We start from the raw sequence: 23740 nt of genomic DNA, 5'->3' as shown, positions 1-23740 counted from the left end.
TAATTTCTAATAATAGTTAGAATATTAAAACATCAATTTCTAAGCCTGTAAAATAAACCTGGAAATGGTTAGGCAAAAATCAAATAGAAAAGATATTTCAGATGATGTATGTGGTAGCTACATCTTGCTAGTGCATGCCTTTTGCAGGTCAATGCACAGAAGACTCTTCTGGCTCAAGTTCTAATTTTGACATGTTCCACACAAAACTACAACCCCATCCCTGCTACGGAAATGAAGCTCCAAGGGGTGCACCTATTTATTTCCAGTTTTTGTCCAGGCTCTGTGACTCATACACTGTGATGAAAGCTCACAGTGCCATCTGGTCTCTCCCTTTAGATCCCAGCTCCTCTCCAGCAGAGGGGACAGTGCTCGCCAGGTTTGCAGGTAAAGCGGGGTCAAAACCACCTGCACCCGTGCCCATCTCAGCAGCACTGCTCGCCTTCCCTACAGCACATCACATCTCTGCCTCTCACAGCAATTCAGACATGATTTCACTAGGTAAGCATGACATGAGTTTCCCACGATGGGTTATTAATTACAGGAAAGGTTTTTAGGTTTATGAGCAGGGAGTCAATGGTTCCCCCCCAGTGGGCAGAAGTACGTGAGGGTTTCTGACCGCGAGTTCAACCTCCAGCGTGCCAACAGTTGGACATAACTGGGTCACACAGGAGAACTGGCAAGGGGCAGCGGTTCCCAGTCCTGCATACATGGAGCTATCACAAAAAGGAAGAGAAGAGGAGATCCACAGGATCTGGAGCCAACGGCACAGCTGAAGCTCTGCACCTCTTCCCTGGTTCCCACTACTTTTGGCGGCCTGAGCGGAGCATGCTGCAGTTGACTAAGACCACATGCAGTTCCCTAGAAGCAGGCACAGCAAGGGTTCAGGGGAAATTAATACTCATGGAATGGCTTGAAAAGTATCCAAGAAAAGGAGAAGAAATGCCACCAAACCACTAAACAAAAATGTGGCAGAATGATTCTTCTTTCCAGGAGAGATCTACTTGACCTGAACCACAGAAACTTGCAGTATCAGAAACACATTACAGGCAGAACTGGTAATGATAACCAGTAGAAATCAATAGCATCATCTTTTCTTGCCATTAGTCTTGTCATACAATGGGATCAGTGGGAGGGGGCTGGGAACACGCTGCTGTAGTTCATGCCCTCAGCACACTACTCAACCCAAAAACTCCAGTTAATTCCTTCAGTACTGTATCTAAGTAATTGTAACAGTAATTTCTCATCTTCTGCTCTACCAGACTGCTTGAAACTGCCTCCAGACCAGTAAAGTCCCTTGTTACGGTCCTGACATAATTAGAGGTATTATCAAGTAACATCTCTAGTATGTAAAAATAATAATAAAAAAAACAACAACAAACAAAACAAAAAAAACCAAAACACCACAAACAAACAAACAAACCTGTACTTGCTCGTTGTTTTTAATAAACCCTTTAATTCTTTAGAAAAAAACATTGTGAATATGATTTTTAGACTGTTTCTAAGTCAGTTATTTCAGAGGTTTGTCAGAAATCAACAGAACAGGATCAATGTTAGAGGAGCAGGAAGGCAGCTGGTTTAGATTTGCAGTCCACTGCCACCTACTGTTAAAACTCCACCAAGTCAGATTTTTGAGCTCTAATTCATAAGGGGATATAATTTAAGAGCTCAGGAAGAAGAGAAAGCTTTGGAATTGAGATTGCTGTGGAAGAAAAAAAAAAAAAAGGAACATGCCAAGAGAATTACTCACCTAAACTCTTCGGGATGGGCCACAGTAGCCTCACAAGTTTGGATTCTTTGCAGCCATGTTGAACTTCTGGCATCTAATTTATATAGCTAGTCTCCAGCTCAAGATAAGGTTTTCCCAGGCAGTGATTCAAAGCAAAGGCCTTGACTAGTCCATGCTTTCAAACTCCCTCACAAAGAGAAAAAGTATCTATAGAAAAGAAAACTGATGGTTTTACACCTTCAGCACCTTCATACCATTCTGCTAATCCACCAGCTGCCCTCTAGTTGTTTTTAGATTAATTTTCACTATTTAATGTCACATTTTTACTATTTAATTTGTTTTAAAAACATTAAAAAACAGACCTTACAGAAGAAACAGTTTTGGGGAAAACATGCAACAACAACTGATGTATCTCCCAGCTGGAAAAAAAAAAGAAGTTCACTAGTTCATAGTGAAAGGCTGAATAAAACCTCTGATACCATCAAATCCAGCCATTAACCCAAGTCCACCACTAAATCATGTCCCTAAGCACACTCCCAGGGATGGTGATTCCACCACTTCCCTGGGCAGCCCATTCCATGCTTGACCAAGTTCCAAAGTCTGCAGATGAGATTTATGGACTCTTTAAAGAAATCTGCTATCAACATCAGCTAGGACATCCCATGTTACCCCAGTGGCTGCTTCCAAAGCAAAAGCCTTTGGTCTATGTCACATTAAAAGCAGCACATCAAGAAGCATTTAGCAGGTGTACATTTTAAATTAAGAAACAGTGGCTTGCCACAACTTGCATCAGTCTAATTCTCTAAGTGTAAAGGTTTCCTTGGACGTTGAGGAGTGATACAGTGGACACACCTTCCTCCTGGTGACAAGCTACTTCTCTCTAAAACATCTGTGTCTGGCAACTGAAATGAGTCTCTTCAGCTGTAATCCCCTTTAGGGAGCTTATCACATCAGTGCATACTTAATGCACAACATCATCAGGCCCCTACTTGGATGGTTTGTGTTTTGTTGAAAAGTATGTTTTGTTGTCAAAGTCCATTTTGATTGTGACATATACTTCCTTATTCACACAGAGATTATATTGATTCAAAATCTAAACAAATAATCATATTCTGTCACATTCCTATGCCACAGCTCAAACAAAAACTAGACTTTCACAACAGGAGGAACAGCTGAGTTACATTTACCTCACTCAAAGGCATGAGAGCCAGTCTCTTGCCTTGTGAAAGCACTTACTACTACACAAAGTGAACATAAACTTCATGGTCACTTTATATATAATAAACTGGTAACACACCTAAGCAACTACATGAGACAAGAAGTTCAGACTCTGTAACTTTAAAGTTAGTTAAAAATTATTTCCTGCTTAACTTTCATCCTCTCTGTAAACTAATCCCATTATCTAAGTTGTGAGAGTCCCACATGCACCCACTGCACAAAGTACATAGTCAATCATGTTACTCAGTAAATTAATAATTGCACAGAGCCAGCAGCACTTGGAAACCAGCAGCACTGAGAAAATACTTTAGAAATTTGCATCAATTTTGCTGCAACTTATTCAGCTCTTAAGCAGATCATTAAAAAGAGTTTCAAAGGATGATTCTATAAAAGCAGAAAGTGTCACTAATATCACTCTACACAAGCATGACTCACAGTAAACAAAAGTCTTCTGTTTGTTCCAGATCAGCCAGGAATTAATTTCAGTAAACTAAAGCTTCTCCAACTTCTCAAGTTACTTGCTCAAAGAAAATTCTAATTTCCTCACTCGAAATTCTTTTCTATGTAATTTAAATTCAGTGTGGCTTTTTTCCCTCGCAGGTAATTTAACAACTAGTCAGCTAAAGCAAGTCTGCACTGTGTCTGAAAAAGAGGAGAAACAAACTTCCTCTTCCATTAGTTCCCAGCATCTTTGAACAAAATGTAGGCTGGCACAAATTAGTGTTTTGTATGCATCACACACAGCTGCCATTCTTCTCAATAACTAAATTATATTCACTAGACACACTCTGGATTCCTGTCAATTTGTCTCAGCACAGATCCTGACAGGAGCCCCTCTGTAACAAAACGTCTGTTTAAGGCAATTAAGCAATGTGAGAAAGCTGTATCTGCCTGCAGCCGCTCATCCAGCCCCATCAGGGAGCTGGGCAGTGAGCAAGAACAGGGAAGGAACTGAAAAATATGCTCATTAAGCACAAATATATTCAGCTGTTGCAAACAGGAATACTGTGATCAAAATCCCGTTCCTTACCAGAAACTTTAGGACACTGGTTGGCCACAGAGTGACACTGAACCTCTGTCCCAGATGGATGTTCAGAGAATGTGAACAGTTAAATTAATAGTGCCATTTTACTGTTGCCTTGTCCCAACTGCTCAGCTGCCAAGAAGCCAGACAGCTTATGCTAGCAGTCCTTCTGGAGTCAAGAGAGAATGAAACCAGAAGGATGTGAGAAAAAACAAAATTATTTCAATATCAGACCCCCCACGATTTCTTTTTTGTAAAGTGACTGCAGGACTGAGCACACCACATCTTTGTAAACATGTTCTCCTGGTCAATTTATCTATTTTCTTTGCACCTTCTCACACAGAGCTGTAGTGCTGCGCCTCAGCAAATCAAACTCTGCTTTAGATAACCCTGACAGACATGGGTAAATAGTCTACAAGCAACAATGGACACTTTGGGAGCCGTCTTTGTCTTGTACATCAACAATATTGGTGTAGTTTGTCATGTCAGTGATGTTTCACTGAGATGAACTGATGAGGCATAGAGACATTATTGATGTCTTCACTGAATTATCTTTATTGTAGAGTAAATACATGGTAATATATAAAAATCAAGGGAATTCTTTGGAACTTACATCAAAACTGAGCCCTTCTTAGTGGTGGAAAGTGACTCTCTATCCTAGGGCTTGCGAACATCCTGCAAGAGAATAATACAAAGAATTTGCAAAAGTCATGTAATTAAATTTTAATCAATTAAAACCTCCTTTTTGTTTATGTAAGTTTTTTCACCAAGCTTACTTTTGAGTACATCTGTGTGAGGATGTGTAAACATGACCAAGATAACATGCTATCCAGCACCTGATTCTGCAGTCGTCTTTCAGGAATTTTTACTCCTAGAAAATAGAAAGGGGATTTGTCTGAACCCTTACACTTTTTGTCCTCCAAGTACATCAGTCTACCTCATTAATACATTACACAGCTACAAACCCCGATTTTCTTCTGGATTTGAAAATACTTTTAGCTAAATATTTGCTTGAAATTTAAGAGAAAAACATATTTAATGAAAGCTTGACTGTGCAACGTGCCTGGCCTACAAAAGCTGCTCAAGATTAGTCTAGTCCCCACAATTTTAGTTCAGAAAAGTCTACAGAGGTTGTAATTTCTTTCACCCTGTCTTCTACCTGTTTTCCTTTTGCTTCTACCTCCCATTTCTTGTGGAGCATCATATTCTTCTGCCTCTCAGCTTCAGCTTATGATTCCTATCAGAAGCCAAATGTACAGTATTACAAGTAAATTAAGAGGTAGATGTACATTTTAGAGTCAGTTTCTCAACCACTTTTTTTATTTAACATGTAGCACTCCGGGTCCAAAACTGATTAAACTGCAAAAGATCCAGTTAAATAATTACATTGATTTAATTAAACTGGGATTACATTGATATCTGAAGCTAACGCCACATAGCAATATTTATTAATTTACCTATTAATGGAATAAAAGTTTCAGCTGCAAAAGATTACTTTGCTCAAATTTACACTCCTACATTTAATAAAAACGTTCTAAAGGGAACTCTAAATATAGCTTTTTTCCATTTATTTTTTAATGCCTGTCAAAAAAAGACCTTTAAGCAAGAAAGACTTTACTCTGCCTCAGTGTCCAGCAGGCTGAATGAAAATGTAGTTGTTTGAATAGACCAGACTTCTTTCAGAAAAATCCCAAATATCCATAAAGTGAGCAAACTGCTGCTGCCACTGCCTTTTCTATTTTTCTATTGATTACACTAACTTAATAAAACAAATCTGTTCTCCTCCCACCCAACTTCTGCTCTTCCCCTCAGTTTTTGAGCACATTACTCCTCTTTGCTCCAATATTCCTCATTAACATGGCAGTTCTTGACCTAGTTACACACTTTCCCTCACCTCCAACCCCTGCTGCTAGATTTCTTCCCGCAACCCTATTTGCCCAGATATCTGCTTGCAAGCTCCTGCTTCTCACTCTCTCTTTCTCCCCTTTCCTGAGTTTCTTCTGCTTTCTCAGAAATAGTTACAACTTTACTTGTATTTGAGCCAGGCCCCTTCCTCTTCATCACGGTTCTTGGGTTGCTGATTTCCACACAAAGCCCAGACAAAATATTCTACATACTTGCAATAAAATTTCACAGTCCCTGCTGACCTCAGCAGACCAGACTTGAATCACTTTGGAGCACAAAACACACACAGTCTTGTAAGATTGTAGTAAGCTGAGAGGTTGAATCTTTCAATATAGATACATCTGAGAATTTCACTGACAAATTTTAAGCCAAATAATGAGATTTTACAAAGACTTGTGACATAAAAAATTTTTTGCATATTCCCACAAAGAATGCAAAACAGATGTCCTTGGTCCACTCGGCCTTCCTTTTAAACCTCATATATGCAGTCCAAACTACAGAGACACTCAAATTTCATTCCCCCAAACATAAATAAAAATATTATACGAATTTTTATGTAAAAGGAGCAAAACAATACATTTCTCTTAACATCCATCTTGTGAGTTATTGAGACATTTAAAAAAAAATTTCAGTCCAGCTATACTTGTAATTCTAACATGGTAAATTCAAAACTGAGGCTATTTGAAGATTTTTAAGGTCTTAGCAGCATTGCAGAAATCTAAATGAATGGCAACCCAAATAAGACAAATGAGGCATGTACCCTGCATGACCTCTAAAATATTGACAAAATGTTTGCATGTTACATGAGATACAACAGACCCTAAAAAACTTGATTTCATCCCTTTCGGGAAGTATTATCAAGTTGTCTGGCTTCACACTACCCCAAAATACCTGAAAAGTGCATCCACTGGAGAGTCTGCAATGGGATTTCGTGAAAGTGCATATGGACTGCGTTTTTGCAAATTAATGCAAAGTCATGCATGCTCAGAAAAATGACACAGGATACACTGGGGAAAGACATGAACCAGAATCTGGGAGGCAGCAGAATTAGCCTACTTACTAAAGTAGACTTATTAACTATTAAGCTATGTATATAGTTGTAGTTAGTATAAAATATATATTGTTTATTGTATCAATTTATTCTGCTTGGTGATATAATAAACACACAGAACATACAACTTATATTTATTAAACATAAAGCTGTATCTTAAAAACTTGCATTGTTCAAATGATATGAAAACCAAAAAACCATTTTTAAAACAATCTTAAATTATGTATGCTTAGGTGGGATGAAAAAAACACTTGCTTTTAAAGCATTAATGGTCTGCCAGACCAAACTTCATGTGCCAAGTCACAAGTTCATAAAGGATTCTCCTGAGTGTGTTTTAAACCGCTGACTGTGCACGTGAAAGGAGATCGGGTCTGAAAAACATGCTCAAGAATAAAACCCTTGTTGCAAGATAGCCGGATCATCTTACAGCGGCATCGATGAGCTGAGGGGCGGGGTCGGGGAGCAAAACACTTCCAGATCCGTACAAGGCACACAGTGTTCTGCTCCCAAAAAGGAAATATTAATTTCAGTGCACATTTTTGGAGTGCCATTCGGATGACACACATAAAGGCTTACCCTTGCATGTGCCCTGCTCCCAAGCTAATTCATTTCCCGTTGCCTTTTTTTTTTTTTTTTTTTTTTTAAGAAAGAGGTTGCAGATGGGTTTCCGAGGAGAGGGGGGAGTTGCAAATGAAAGAAATGGGTTAAGATAAAACTTCAAAGAGGAGCAGCATGACTGAAAGAAAAAAAAAAAAAAAGAACAGGGATGCAGCAGGCAGATAATCCTTTAATCCTGTATTATTTTAAGCTGTACCACCTTGGTGCAGGTAGTACAAGTGGCCCCATTCTCCCCAAACATTGCATGGCATTTTCCCATACGCTTTGCTACAGTCACCTCTGGCATTCGTCTACTGATTTTCTTTGGCAAGTCAGTCTTCAGCAGCACCAGTTCTCCAGTCAAGCACACGCCCAACGCTGCTGATGTGAAACAAAGCAGCAGCAGCAGCTGAAGGCAGAGAGGAGGCTGGCACCATCCTTTTCAGTGGCTGTCACAAGTTCTGTTAGGCTAAAATGGTTGTGAAACTATGGTTTGTCTGTGCTCAGAAACACCAGTAAATGCTCTAGAAACAGCCCTTGGTCCCATCCCTTTGCTGCCCCAGCAATTCGACCAAAGAAACCTCCCTAATATGCAGGATAAAACTCAGAGTTTGCTTTATTCTCGGTGTTCCGCCTGCTCAATAATGTCTGATTTCAAGCCGAGCTTTTTCCCAGCTGGCTCTGACCCCCAAAAGCTGTCAGCAGACCTGCAACCCCCCCTGCCCACCCCAGCTGCTGAGGCTCCTCCTGAAAGGGGGGTAGGACTCAAAACACAAAACAGAGTGTTCACCCATCTATAGGTAAAATATAAAAGCCTGGATTACATTTGTAATAAAGATGAAGTTGCACCTCATGTAGGCGCTCCAGAGGTATTTTTCCACCTTGTAGCTGCCTCAATGTAATTCGCCCACATTCTCCTGGGAGGCCACTGTGCCTGTGCAGCCAGAGCTGTTTCCAGAGAGCGGAGTGAGCACTGCCAGACTCCTGGGCAGCAGCAATGATGGAGTTTTGGGAGGCCCTTCTCACAGAGTTTCCTTAGGAGGGAGCACGGAGAGGGAGATCATGATCTCTCCATTCTCCAACCATAGGAGACGATGGGATGCTGTAAAGCCATCTCAGGGGAAGTTCAGGTTGGGTATTAGGGGAAAGCTCCTCATGGAGAGGGTGGTCCAGGATGAAAATCACGAAATAATTAGGGTTGAAAGGGACCACTGAAAATCATCCAGTCCAACCCTCCTGCCAAGGGTCCCCTAGAGCAGGTGACACACGAAAGCATCCAGGTGTGTTTTTAATGTTTCCAGAGAGAGAGACTCCATGATCTCCCTGGGCAGCCTGCTCCAGTGCTCTGCCACCCTCAACGTAAGGAAATTCTTCCTCATGTTGAGGTGGAACCTCTTGTGTTTTAGTTTATGCCCTTTGCTCTTCGTCCTGTCGCCGAGAACAACTGGCACCGTCCTCTTGGCACGCGCCTGGGAACGGCCTTTCCGTGGAACGAGTCGCGCGCGCCGGCCAGTTGGCGCCCAACAGCCGCTGGCGAACCCCCACATTCCCGGCTGGAATGGCGGGCGGGGCCGTTGGCGGCGGTTGCGGAAGGGACGTCACAGGAGGGCGGCCCGCGCTCCCCCGCGGAGGAAGGACGGGCTGCAAGATGGCGGCGCCGGAGGAGCGGCTCGTGTCGGAGGGCGAAGGCGGCGCCCCGGGCTCGGCGCGGCTCTCCCCGGCCCCCCTCCCGGAGTCCGCGGAGGCCCTGGCGCCCATGGAGCCGCCGCCGCAGAGCAACACGCTCATGGGGCTGCCCATCGTGGCCATCGAGAGCATCCTCAGCTTCCTGTCCTACGATGAGACGAGCCAGCTGCGCCTGGTAGGGGCGGCGGGGGGCGGGGAGCGCCCCTGCGGGACCGGGGTCGGGCCGCCGGGATCCGCCCGCCGGGACAGCGGCAGGTGCCGAGGTGTCGGCGGCACCGGCCGACCCCCGCCGGGGAAGGGGCTGGATGAAAGGGAGTGGGGTGGGGTGGTACGGGATGGGGCTTGATCCCTTCTCCAGGCTCGCTGTGTGCCTCCATACACGCGTTCCTAAAGGGCTGTTACCGTCTCTTACTTCTTTCATTCCTTTCGTTCTCTGGGAGAAGACAGTGGGCTGCTGGAGGCTTATTTCTGCTCGTGGCTGCTTGGGGTGGGTAGTCTATTGTGTCTCATGGGTGTGTTTATTTTTACTTATAGAGCTTAAGCCAAGAAGTGTAGGAGATGATGAGCCTGCTGCTCCAAGAGCTAAACCTATCTAGAAATAAATGTAGGACAAAAAAAAATGTAAAAAAACCCCAACCCTTGTCTGTTTGAAAGGCTGCCTGCTTCTTGCAGTCATTGTAGTAGATCTAATAAAATACGTTACCTCTACCTCTGATCTTGATAATGACAAAAGAAGTGCAGCTGTCAGTGATGAGATCAATGTATATCAATATTTAACTGCCCGCATAAGGAGCTTGATGTAAACTGTGTCATGTTATGATAAGCTGAATCTCCTGCGAGGTTGTAAATGGAATAATAGTGAGGGAATTAATGCACAGCTTATGTAACCCTTAGTAAACGTGCATGCACTGTACTGTTTCTATTTTAAGAACTTGATTACCCCAAACTGGCTAATATTTCAAGCATATTTCTGCAGAAAATTAGACTGCTCGTGTCCTGGATCGGCAACCTCAAGTGTTGCATCCTGACTGTAACTTTAAAAAGCTCTTCAAGCAGAAAATCTGTTCTTATTCACACTGTACAAAGCACACCGGTTTCTAAATATTTCTAGAGCATGCTGTCAGTCCACTGAAGACTTCTGCTTCTTCTGTGAGAGTAGGTGGTGAGTCTGTAAAAGGGATGTAGTGCTTTGAGTAGAATATCCTGTGTTGAAAGGGACCCACAAGGATCATTCAAGTCCTACTTCTGGCCCTGCACAGGACAGCCCCAAGGACCTCAGGTGGTACTTACAGTTTGAATTAAGGGAAGTACATCATATACCTTTCGGGTATACTCAGTGTTTCATGGTCTGTATTGCAGTGCCAGACACAGCCCTTGGCTGCACCTTTCCCATTCATTTTATAAATGAATGTACCTGTGGTAGCTCTCACCAGTCAGTAGAAGACTTTCTCTAGCACCAAGTTAGTGTTTGTAAGCAATGCTGTGTTGGCACTGAAGCTGAGAATAGGAAGGGTGATGGTGTAAGGACTAAACCAGGTGTTTAACTCTCAATGGTACCTGGGAACTAAAATGTAACACTTTTACGTTTCCTTATGTAGCACCTCCAAGCTTGCTTTTCCAGAAGATGGCTGCCCCTTTCAGAAATACACAAAATCAGACTGGAGAAATGTCAACTCTGAAACATACACAGAACAATGCTGGGCATAAAATGAAGGAAACTATTAAGTTGGTCTTTCCCTATTTTTAGTTTTTGAGTCAGTGACAGCCAAGAAAATTTATCTCCGTCAAATTCCTTACTGTTCCCTTAAGCACATCAGAAGGCATTCACTATGAGCATTCTTCTGAGAAGAAAGTACCCTTTCTTTGCCAACCAGCAGTAAAGAATCTAAGCTCTTCTGCTTTGACCCCATAAGCTTAATCAGCTGGGTCTTTCAGGTGGATGTTCAGAACTGAAGGTCTTCTTTTGGCAGTTCACTGAGAGGCAGACACTGAATGTTTTATGCAGCTCTGGGTGTTGTTGGACAGAGAATTAAGGTAGCCTTTAAAAAATAACAATGTCTAGGCATAAACTCATAATGAAATTTCATCACTTTCTGATTTTTAAAGGCAACAAGTAGCCTTGGGAAAGACTTGTATATTCCTGCTCTAAGATGTCTTACGCAAGCAGTAACTTTTTCTTTTCTATGAGAACTGACTTGAGTTGCATATCAGAGATGAATGAGTGTATATTATAATAAGTAGTATTGTGCTAAAGATACATTGCAGGACCACATTAATTGAATGACAGGGAATAAATTGCTTAGGTCTCATGCCTAAGCATAAAAATGTGCCCGAAAGCAGCTTCATTAATCCCTTAGAATGTGGCATCCCATGGGATAAAACATCTTGAGGAAGGCAGGAAAATATTATCTGGGGCATCAATTGACCAAACAAAATGTGGATTCCCTAAACTAGTCAATCTGATGCATTCTCTGGATCACAGCATTGAAGCAAGTGGATGTCCTGATATCTTACTTTGGATCACCTTAGCTCACTGATCCATAAACAAAAATAAATTCCTTGAATTGTACTGGTGTTGGATCTGGAGTGTGTACAAGATGACAGACTAAGGAGTTGCCTGGGTGGAACACCAGCACGTTTTCAGATTAAAATGGAGATAAGAACATACATTGTTTATATAGAGCATAATCTCAGGCTTAAGATCCAGAAGTCTTTTTCTGTCAGCAAAGGATGAGGTAAAGAACATTTCCTGCTTGTGATGATTGCCATCAGGCAAGGCAGGACCCTGGGCCCCTCATTGTGCAAAGAAGCATTTGCTTTCCTGAGCATAATGCTTTTTGCTGTTCCTGGTATTACTGCATTTGAAAGCATAAATGAAGCACCTACTGGTTAAACAGTGAAGTAGATCTAAAGTAACAGAGACTAAACAATAGGTATTCAGCGTGCAGTCTTGTCTGATATTATGTAAATCTTGAGCTCTAAAAATTTTGTTCAGATAAAGTGAATGAGAGGGAAAGCAGCAGCATTTTGCTTTCAGCCCTTTTGAGTATTTACTTCATTTACTTTCTCTGATAGTCATCGTGACAGAAACACAGAAAACCCAAAAGATGCTTATGTCTGAATCTGTAATGTTCTGGACAAGCTGCAGCCTAGTGTGCATGCTGATATGGAAACTAGCTATTTTCCAGCTTTTGAAGGCTCCTTCTAAGGGGATATTTTTAGTGACTTACAGAAGCTTTGAAATGTTTACCTCAGTGGGATAATAATGAAATTCTTATATTCCAGTTTCTTTTGCAGTCACATGTCTGAGCCTGGAAAGGCACTTCTGTTCAGGTTATGACTATAGCAGTTGTGATTAGAACCAAGCAATCCACAGCCTCCTTCCACGCACACTCTGAGGAGAAGGTTATCTTGGATTCTGACACGTCAGAAGTGACTTAGATTCTGCAGAAAACTTGTGTGTTTGTCTTCTGCACAGCACAAATAAGGACTGATAGCCTTTGGACAGCATGGCTTTAGTATTCCCAGTTCGAGTCCATCTGTATTTACAGGCATTTCTATTTTAAAGATTCTTGCTGAAGTCATCAACGTTTTGCCACTTACCTCAGAAAGGCATATTATGAAGTGTGGTGTCTGTGTAATTCCTAAGAAGAAGAATGTATAGTGATTCCAAATACTTTAGGATGTTTTATATCTGTTTTGGTCTTGATTGTCTGGTAGTGAAACTTGGAAGAAATAAGACATGCTTGAGGAAACAGCAGCTAGTAGATTGTATTATTAGTTTGTTTACAAATGAATTGGAAAATTAGTTCATAGGATCATAGAAAGTTGTTATTGCATATAAGTCAGCATGTGAAGAAGCAACCTCTCATCCTGCTTTTCACATGGACTTAGAATATCTTTCTAGCCGTGAAATTTGAACATAGGGGCTGGTTGGACTGGACATTTGAGGAAACTCAGGGTTTTCCAGCTCCCTGACTTGAATAAGAAAATATTCACCAAAATTTGCAAATACAAGTATGAGGAAATTTAACATTTTACTTTCTTACAGTCCATTGAATAGTGAGTATCAAACCGTCTTGGACTAATACGGATATTTAAAAGTGTAATGATGCTACTTTGCATATGACTGCTGACTGTGCAGTCTAGAAGAGATATATCGTTCCTATAAGTACAGATGCCATACAGTTTACATGGTGAACCATCTGAGAATTGAGATGATTGGTAAAATAAGTTGCAAACAAACACTTTTTGTTTCTGGTGGTACTTGTTATCTGTTCGGCGTTTGGGTTCTAGGCGTGGTTATTGGCATAAATATGGGTAATGTCGAGAAACTGGAGCAAATAGTTCTTCATGCTGTGTAGCGTCAGCAAATGAATAAGATTAAAAAAATCCAGCACGGTTCGTGTTACCCATTGCGAGTGCCTTGGCTGTGGGAGGGTCAGCACGCTGGAAGGTCCTTCCTGCCACCAGATGTCAGTGTGCACGTGGTTAAAATCGCTCTCTGCTTCCTCCGAATCCGTAGCCGATCGTGTCTCCGGGGTTGTTTTTCCCTTGTGCCGAGTAACTGCAGAGCTGACGTAGCCCTAGTGCAGGTACTACTAGCGCCTAGTTCAGGGATTTGGTAGCATTAGAACTACAAGAAAGCTGTAAAGCCTTGTGCTCAAAAACAGTATCAGATCTGTGCACTCCTGATGCAGCTCAGGAAAAAACCTGCGAGTTTCCTCCTTGCTGTAGTTGAAGGGCCAGCATTATTCCTTATACACAGGGGATGACTTAACTGGATCAGCGAATGTGGGGCAGAGTGTGCTGAGACTGTACCTCTGTAGTTTGCTTGTCTGATCTTTCTCCTTTGACTGTTAACAAGGAAGATCTAATAAAAAGAAGCACAGACAGATCCACAGTATTTGCTTAATGGTTTGTTAATACAGATCTGTTTGAAAATAGTCAGTTCTCACAGAACTTAAACTAGCTGACTAGAGGAAGACTCAGAAAGCAGAACTTCTTTGTGTAGTGCCTTCTATATAAACAGAAAGTAATGGCAGGCTTTTCTGGGAGAAGTGAGAATCTTCTTCCTCAAGGTATAAACTTACATAGACTTAAAAGTTATGAGATGAAGTGTATGAGGGAAAGGAGTGTTTATTTAAAAAAAAAAAAAAGAAGATAATTCATTGGAATGTGGGGTCAAAGTGGAAATTGTGCACTTTAGTACTTAAAAAAACCACCCCAAACAGTTTCTAAAACAGTTAGCTCTTGTCTGCAGAACTGAATTGCAATGGCTTTAAAGTTTTGTACAAGTTGGCTTTGTCCTGTAACTGGTAACTTTGTGAAGGTTTAACTTTAGCAGTTTATTATATCTTCTGCAGCTGTTAACGTCCTTTCTCTCTAAATCTCTGGAGGAGACAGGGGAAAGAGACTATTGGTCTGTTAAATGGAGAAGAAAATACTTTTTTATATAAAAAGGAATCTCGCTTCATGTGTACTGTGTTGCATATGTTTTTACATTTAATTGTAGCTGACTTCCAAACATAAACTTAGAAAACCCTCATGATTTCTTGGCTTTAAAGGCTTCTTTTTTGAAACTACAAAATACTAACTTGATCTACGAGAATCACTCTGGTGACCAAGCTAAAAGCCAGACACAGGCATTTACAAACTTCCATTAAACCCAGAGGAAATCGTATCTGCTTATATATGGGTGGCATTGAGCCTACTGTCTCTTGTTAGGCAATATCAGGAGATTAATTTGTGAACATAGCTGCTCCTTTTTGGAGTAGCATGACCATTGTTGGAGATGGTGAGGCCTTAATCTCAGCTGCAGTTTTTGCTCATTGAAATGGAGCAAAAAACAATAAGAGAGTCTTTTACTACCCACCAAGTATGGATAAGGTAATAGTAAAAGTGACTTACAGCCTTAATTGAGCCTTAAGATTTCTTTTTACTTAAATACAGGTTTGTAAGCGAATGGACCTGGTTTGCCAGAGAATGCTAAATCAGGGATTTCTGAAAGTGGAAAGATACCACAACTTGTGTCAAAAGCAAGTTAAAGCTCAACTTCCAAGGTATGTATGAGTTAAAATTGTAATTCAATTTAATTGTATTAGATTCTTTTAAGCAGACTATTGAAAAGGAATTTTTTAATGGCTAATTCCATTTATATATCATGAAAATTTGAGTCATTTGGTTTTAATTTGTTTTTTTTCTAAAAGCACCTTGAGCCTAAAATTTAATTACAGAATAATGGTGTGGAAAGTGTCTCTGACATTTCAAATAGAGTGTGTTCTGTATTACTCAGCTCTTCTGGCAAGTCAAGCAAGGACTCCTAGGAATGAATAAATGCCATTCCTTTTCATGACCAACTGCCTTCACTCATGATTTATCAAAGACTGCTTTAAAGAAAAGCAGTGACAAGGATTAAACAGGGGGAAGGAAGAGGGGTTCGACATGTGAGCATTTCTGGGAACTAGTTTCTCACTGAAGCAATGTATTTCTTCCTCTTTCCAGTGAATAAGTGCAGGTGCTGCTGTGTCCTATGAGATTTCCCAGAGTGAAGAAACTAAATGCTACTTACCACAGAGATCCTTTGTCAAAAGAGCTTATATCTCAACCTAAAATTTGTGGCAAGCACTACTAATATATTGCATTTATTGTGTCAATTGCATTGAAGTGCTGACCATAGGAATGGGGGAGGATAAAAATATTCACACTGATTCACTGTTTACTGCTAGTTAGTACTGAAAGCTTGTTCTTAAATAGTCCTAAATTACCTAAAAACTTGATGGATCACATAAGATGTAGAAATTATTTAGAGAACAAATTTTGTTTAAGAAAGTGAAGTATGCTATTACTAGCTGGTTCTCAATCTGTATCTCTTACTTCCATGAAGACAAACGTTAGTGGTTACAATTTCAAACCTCAGAGCACTTTAAGGGTGAAATCAACTTGAGCAATGTTATGGTTGGATTTTTGTTGACTCCTTGTTAAATCAGTGTCACCTTATGGTCTGTCTTCTAGACGGGAGTCAGAAAGAAGAAATCACTCATTAGCTCGCCACGCAGACATCCTTGCTGCTGTGGAAACAAGACTCTCTCTGTTGAATATGACTTTCATGAAGTATGTGGATTCCAATCTCTGTTGCTTCATACCCGGAAAGGTAAAATGTAGACTACATTATGTGAATGTGTATCTGTGTTTAAAAAATAAGATTGTGTAACTTAACCTGGCACAGCTGAGGCGAATTAATGTATTTTGTGTGTATATATATGTAAAAACTGTGTTTCAGATACTTGCAAACAAATGTACAAGCCAATACTCTGTTTTACCAGGCAGCCTGAAATGAATGAACCAGATTATATTTAAATATTAATTACTTTAAATTTGATCTCTATTTGCCCTTAGTTTCTCTCTTAGTTCTGATGCTTGACTTATGGCATATACATCCTCTACAACCTTTTAGGAAAATCACGTGATCCAGGCTATCAGGAGATGTAGATGTATTTAGACAGTGTATGACACTAAGCACTCAATCAGGAATATTTTATGCACATTTCTTAAGGGTTTGAGGACCTCAGATTAATTGAATAAAGATATCTGGTGTCTGGAAACACTGTTCTGCATTACAGTGGGTGGTGTATTTTTGTACAGTAGGTGGAATTAGTTTCAAGTGTAAAGTCTGTTAAATGTGAATATTACTGAACAATTCTGATGTTCAGTACCCCAGCATTAAATATACATCATCTGGTGTACACTACCCCAGCATTAAATATGAATTATGCAAGAGAGATGTACATTGGAGATCCCACTGTTTATTAAGCTGTGAAAACAACAGTGCACGGGCCAATTGATGAAATCCTGGTCAGAGGAAGACTAGTACAGCTCAGGGATGAAACAAGATCAGAGAACATCAGCCTGGTGCTCTGTTCATTGATTTTTCCGTGTAAGGTTTGGATATGTCGGTACTACATTTTCATGAGCAGATAAGTGAATTGCACGGGGATGAATGGAAAAGTTATCTGTTGGATTTGGGGGCAGCATGCAGGCATTTTTGCACTCAGTGCGGTAGGATAGGCTGTGGGCATGTAATGTATTTTTGTCTTGAAGAGGTAACTTTTTCTGTACACTATTGTTGACTTGATATTTAATTCATTTTAAATTACATAACTATAGTGTAATATATTCTTATTTGACTTTGCATTGTATTTTTATATATACCATGTTTTTTTAAAAAATTAATATAACAAAGTCAAGTGAACTTAAGTCCTTGATACTCACCTAGTAAATTAAATACCTAAAAGAAATGTTGCCATACTATTTTGAAGAATAGATGGAAAGGCATTACTCAGTCTAGACCTGGGGTGTGCAGCAGTTGGGCAAGTAAGCTTGCCAGCCATTTTCCTTATGGGCACTGACTAGTAAGGACCTTGATTGTATTTCGATATAACTGCTAAAAAGTCTGGATTTTTTTTTTTAAATTATTTACTTAGTGTATGAATTTGCTAAAGCTGCTGCTCTCTAGGCACAGTTACCAGTTCGCCAGAGAATAATATTTTGGTCAATCAGATTCAAGGCTTAGTGTTCACTTACAGTCTGTGGTTTCTGTCGCACTTGCATTGCTTCCCTCGAGAAGTTTTGCCACAGAAGTGCCAGGAGTTGAATTAGTGTTAGAATATGCAAACCCTGATTTGAGGTTTGGCATTCTGTGAGTGTTCCTGGTGATAGCAGAGTCCTGCTGCAGGTTTTATATTGAGGATGTTGTTGTTAACAGGATATAATGTGGGTGAAATTAGGGAAGTCTTTTGTAAATTTGTTGCTTGGTGAGAAACTTTAGTCTTATCTAGCTTTTGCAACTTTTTAGCTAAGCTTTCTTTATCAAAACACAGCTCTTATGATCTGTGTTCTTCAGGAAACTCTTCAGCCATTTGTTATCCTGTGAGAAATACCTGTGTAGTTTTGGCTGAGAGACCAGCACTCCTATCTTGACGTGTCTCAGACTATAATTCATAGATTAGTGACACACCTTTCATCTCTCTGTATCTCTCCTAACCAAAGGGCTTGTTTGCCAAACCTGTTAAGGGAGTTATGTTTTCTGTCAGTAGTGGATTGATGTTTTCTAAATTAATGTGTTTTGGACTTAATCTGAATTTGCACTATTTTGGGTGTATGCAAGTGGACTCAAGTAAATATTTACAGCTCTTCAGACTGACATAATGCTAATTTTTCCTACTTCAATTATGTGTTTCATAAGTAGCTGGGGTAGTGGCTGCTCTGCATTGGGGCTTAGAGTATCTTGCTTCAGATTCTCTATAAGGAAATTATTATGCTCTGCTGAGTATAGATTATGTAACTTAGAAGTCAAGTATGGCTATAGTAAAACAAAATTTTGCATAACAAGCATTATTTCATGAGTTTGAAGAGAGCTGTTGTGATAGACTAAGTGAATAGCTTCTCTGATATATCATGAACAGCACTTCATTTCAAAAAGCTGATCTAGAACTAAAGCACACAGTGGTATGCAACTGTTATGTGATAAAAGCCCCTGAATATGCCAGAATTTTTAGAATGAACTGAAATAATCTTGCCTTTATCAGAAAATCCTAATTATTCTTAAATGTTTTAGGTAATAGATGAAATTTATCGAGTGTTAAGATATGTAAACTCTACAAGAGCTCCTCAGAGAGCTCATGAAGTTCTTCAAGAACTAAGAGACATTTCCTCCATGGCTATGGAATATTTTGATGAGAAGATTGTTCCAATACTGAAAAGAAAGATGCCTGGGTCAGATGTATCGGGACGTCTGATAGGAACTGCCCCAGGTATTAATTCCAACATTTAGTTAAGTTTTATTTAGTTTTTCTGTAAAAATTCACAGCACTGTATGTTTTTAAAACTACCTCCCTTAAATATGAGCTGTATTACATAAATATTGATGATACTTGTTTCTTAAGAATGCTAATTGAAATTCATTTGCTTTGAAATTTAAGGAGCCTTTGTACTACCGAAAGAACAGTCACTTCAATGTATGTTAGAATTATGCATAGTGTGTATTCCTTAAACAAACGCTTTTGTGCCACCAATGAATGAGACTTTATCATTGCATTTGGTTGAAATTTGGCACATGAAACGACAACTCGATGCCTTTTAGTTTTAGGACAATCAGCAAATGAATTTGCCTAAGCTGTTGTAGTACATAGAGAGCTAGAACATACTTGTATGTACTTTTTTACTTTCTTGGGGCACTACTGTATACACTAACAAGCAAAATACTTACAGGTAGTAGTGAAAAGACAATAATTAAAATAACAGTCTATAAGTAAGCAATTAAACTGGTCCTTCATATAATCTTTCAGACTTTCCAGAACTTTCGTGAACCAAAGTCTAAGGTAGTTGCCTAGATGGCCAAAGGCAAAAGGCTGGTAAAAATGTAGCATTTTCCCTGTACAGGACATCTTCACACTTCAGAAACTGTGAAATTAGCTCCCTAAAAGAATAACTTAATAAAAATTAAAGAAAAAAAATTACATCTTAAAAAAAAAAAGATAGGTCTAACTGCAGGAGATGCTTGCTCTTTCTTGTATATCCTCTCTACCCTTTTAGCCATGTGTAGACCAGCTGCTAATTATATCTTGTTAATTATACGTTCATTTTTAAAATTATATATGGTTTAAATTTTTTTTTATTATATATGTTAAATATATATGTTAATATATATTGAGCCTCTTGGGTGAGGAAGTATTGCCCAAAACCATAGTTGAGGTCAATTGGCTTTTCAAGGCCAAGGCTTTAAGGTGTATAAAAATGCCTGTCTCATGTTGAGAGAGGAGCATAACATCTCCAATGGCAACCCCTTAGTGCCATGTAATGGTGGCTGTGCTGGCATCCTAACTGACAAAAAAGAGGAAGAAAAGGAGGATGACTGTTCTAGGCTGTTCCTGACTGTTCTGTCTGCGTAGCACTTAAAAGTTGCATCTTACTTGCACAACATTGCTTGAAGAGTAAAATATCAGAAAAAGTGATAGATGTCTTTTGTGGCAGAAGAAGTGAAAGAAATTATACAGTAGCTGTTAGTCTCCTTGATTTGCAGGAACTTTATTAGAATCAACAGTTCCAAGCTCAGATTCCAGTATGACTTTAGTACTTAGGAAGAGTGATTCTAAAGAAGCATGGGAAGTAAATTCTTTTCTTCTAAAATGTAAGTTACACTGAAATATCTTGTTAAGCCCCAAATCAGAAAATTTTAGAACTTTAGCTGCCTGCAACTAAGACGGCAGATTTTTGCTGCTGTAATGAAAGATATTTATTTACTCTAACTATTCTGTATAAGTAAATGTGTTGTGGGTTTTTGACTTAACGTCTGGGACAATAAGTCTACAGGACAACATCTCTATGCAATTTTTGATACAGCAAAAGGAGGGGGGCTTATATACAGGAAATGAATGATGAGCCATTTTCCAGACTATAAGTCTGGAAAAGCTGAAAAAGCTATAAGTATTTTAAATTAAATTGTGCTCTGAGATTACCACACATTCTTCTTAGGCACTTAAATGACTGTAAAGCTGTTTACATGTTCATATAACTTGCAACCGGTGTCCAGATTCATGTTTGGGGAGTAGGGACGAGCAAAATGTGAAAACTGGGACACAATTTTTACCGTGAAGTTTTAGAGGACTAATCATACTTCTCTCTGAAGTTCCAGGGCCTTCTGCAGCACTGACAACAATGCAGCTGTTCTCCAAGCAGAGCCCTTCCAGGCAGGAGGTCACCAAACTCCAGCAGCAAGTAAAAGCGAACGGCACGGGCTTGACAGCACTAAAGCGGGAGATCTCCGAGCTCCGCATCAAAGTGCAGGAGCAACAGAAACAGCTCCAGGATCAAGATCAGAAACTGCTTGAGCAAACCCAAATCATAGGTGAACAGAACGCCCGGTTGGCTGAGCTTGAGCGCAAGCTGCGAGAGGTGATGGAGAGCACAGTAGGAAATTCCTCAGGTTCTGGCTCAAATGAACAATCTCCTAGAAAACGGCGGAAGGCGGTGGATTCCACAGACTGTCCTAGGAAATCTAAGCGCCTTCGAAACAGAAAATAACTTGGGAGTAAATGACACCTTCAGGAGGATACACTGCTCTAGTAGCCCAAGCAGGTCTGCTTGTTTGGATACTGCGACCAGCTTCATGGTGTCACTTAGCTGCTGGCTCTTCAAAACACCTCTTAGACTTGAACAGTTATTTTCTTTCATTGACTTTTCCCCTGCTTTCTCTATGGGTGGGCCTAATGCACAGAATCTTTAATATTTGCAATAGTTACATACTAACCAGACCTGCTCTGTTATGTTTTGAAGGGTTAACCTTTTTTTTTTTCCTGTGCAAACGTGTTTAAAGTAAAGTTATTTGTGTTTATGCATATGTTCACAAAAAATCTTAAATAAATTGTCTTAACTGACTAAAAAGTTAAGCGTAAAAACAGATGTCCTGTTCACTTGAAGGAAAGATCCACTTTTAAAGTCTTGTTTTTGAGAACTTGACCTTTTTTGTTACAAGTGACCTTGTCTGGAATGTCTGAAAAGTAGTTAATACTTTTTGGGGTTCTCTGTAACGAGTAAAACTGACTTCTTAAGCTACAGTATTGGCTATATATTTTTGTAAACTTACAAGGAAGGGCCTTCTATCCAGTCTTCACATGCACACACTCTGGTTCTAGGTCTTGGGAGCCATATTTTACATTTGCATGGATAGATGCATGTACAGCTTAGTCAGCCTGCCAAAAGCACTTGCCTGAAATTGTTCCAGACTCTGGGAGAGAGCACAGAGACCTGTAAAGCAATTTCTTTGTTCCTCAGCCATAACTTAGCATCTGCTTTCAGCACAGCTGCTGTTTTACAGTGAGGTGGTGTTAGGAGGTGAGTGGCAGGAGAGTTTGAACCCTGCCTGTAAGGCAGGTATTGTTGGCCAAAGCTGGGGAGCTGAGAAGAGGCCTTCACTTGGTTCATAGGCCAACGTCAAACACGGATCAGACAAATTGTCCCTACACTCACCAAGCTTGGGGGACAACATTTGAGTGAAATGCTGTTTTGTGGGAAAACTGAAACTATTTTGTGTGTCTGTGTTGGGGTTGAGGTGGAAATTTCTCTGTAACACTGATGACAATATTCTAAGCTTTCCTTATCCTAAAAGGTAAATAACTTCAGACAAAGCTTTAATTTCTTTTGCACTTCTGTTTTGAGCTTGTAACTGGAAAAGCATGTCTTGCACTGTTCAGTCTCTCTGGTCACTTTAACCACCTCAGAGTTGTGTACAGTGATTATTCCCCTCCCCATCTGTATATTTTTGGAAACTTATACAAATACCATTGTCCTTGGTTTTGTTTTAATGTACTAAACTATGTAGCTTTATCATTTGACTTATGTTTTCTTTTTTTAAACTAGCTGCTGCTTTGGGTTTAGGTGGTTCTGAATTCAACTTGGGATGGCATGGAAGATGCAAATGCTGCATTTGTAGCTGTTCACAATCTCAATACTATGGGTTAAAGTGCAAGTTTCTCTTTCATTTTGTACAGCTGTCAGCATAACACAGTGGCTGTACTTAAAGCACCAAACAAACAAATCAGAAATTGTCTGGTCAAACGTTACATAATCACAGAAAATGGAGGTTTTTCCTGAATTTTCAGCTACAGTTTTTACTTCTAAAACATATTGGCTCATAGCAGGAGTAGCGTTGCAAATGCCTAATGTTTCGCAGACATTTAGTACTCAAATAAACTTCTTGAATAGTTTGAGCCTTTTTTAAAAAAGGTATTTTTTCTTAAGCATCAAGGAAATTATAAAAGGTTATCAGAGGGAAGACTTAAACTATTAAAGGAGCATTGGCTGGTACTGGTTTTCTACAGCTCAGAATTTTTTTTACCATTAAGAATCTCTTTAAGATAGTTACCTGCTCTTCAGGTTAAAAATACTGGCATATACTTTAAAAAATAATTTTGAATCAAAGGGTCAGCATGACAGCTATAATTACTGTGTGATACAAATTCATTTAATGGTTATTCATGATGAAAAATTCCTGTGATGGACTACTTACCAGCTATTTGTGGTGAAATACTTCCAAACAAGTATAAACCTGTGAATTGCATTTACTGAAAAGGTTTATTCATACATCTCTGAATGTCTTTCACCTTAGTTTCTTTATTAATTTCTAGAATATGCAAACAATTTCCCTCCACCCCCTTCACAATATACAAATAGTTTCAGGTTACTCAGGAGTAACATTTATTTATGTGTCAGGGAATCCCTAGCTCTGCGTAAACTGAGCTGGAAACAACAGCTTATTGGTACATGAAATGTTCTCTGTGAATGTGCCAAGTGCCTACTTGGAACCTTCAACTCAAGGAAGTGTCACGTGCTCCGAGTTTGCAGGTGCATCCTGATTATCCACGTGCTGATGAGCACAGTAAAATGGAACAAGGCCCACAAAACGTAACAGATACGTCACAGATGGTTACAAGGCAGCTCTGGAAATGCCATGGGAAAGGCACACCAATGTTTTGTG

General features: G+C 39.9%; 1 protein-coding gene across 2 annotated transcripts; it reads left to right on the top strand.

Annotated features, from left to right (window-relative positions):
• Positions 1-9043: 9043 nt before the first annotated feature.
• Positions 9044-22590, top strand: FBXO28 (F-box protein 28). Of its 2 annotated transcripts, XM_064648113.1 has the most exons (6): positions 9065-9382; positions 15160-15269; positions 16222-16360; positions 18824-19019; positions 20288-20395; positions 20894-22590. In XM_064648113.1, the coding sequence occupies exons 1-6, from the start codon at positions 9080-9082 to the stop codon at positions 21286-21288; spliced, it is 1251 nt and encodes a 416-aa protein (XP_064504183.1). In that variant the 5' UTR covers positions 9065-9079; the 3' UTR covers positions 21289-22590. The 2 variants fall into 2 exon arrangements, with proteins under 2 accessions (XP_064504184.1, XP_064504183.1); XM_064648114.1 differs by lacking the exon at positions 20288-20395 and having other exon boundaries at positions 9044-9382.
• The last annotated feature ends 1150 nt before the right edge of the window (positions 22591-23740 follow it).

The sequence above is a fragment of the Pseudopipra pipra genome, chromosome 3 (genome assembly GCF_036250125.1).
Source record: "Pseudopipra pipra isolate bDixPip1 chromosome 3, bDixPip1.hap1, whole genome shotgun sequence".
In the NCBI taxonomy this organism is placed as follows: Eukaryota; Metazoa; Chordata; class Aves; order Passeriformes; family Pipridae; genus Pseudopipra; species Pseudopipra pipra.
The sequence above is the reverse complement of the archived record's forward strand: the minus strand, read 5'-3'. Positions and strand labels throughout refer to the sequence as shown.

Bases quoted from the DNA above. Each gene is read 5' to 3' on its own strand.
- FBXO28 (XM_064648113.1), top strand. From the start codon at position 9,080: ATGGCGGGCGGGGCCGTTGGCGGCGGTTGCGGAAGGGACGTCACAGGA. The intron at 15,270-16,221 runs GTATGTATGAGT...TCTGTCTTCTAG, and splicing joins GTTAAAGCTCAACTTCCAAG to ACGGGAGTCAGAAAGAAGAA. The intron at 16,361-18,823 runs GTAAAATGTAGA...TAAATGTTTTAG, and splicing joins GTTGCTTCATACCCGGAAAG to GTAATAGATGAAATTTATCG.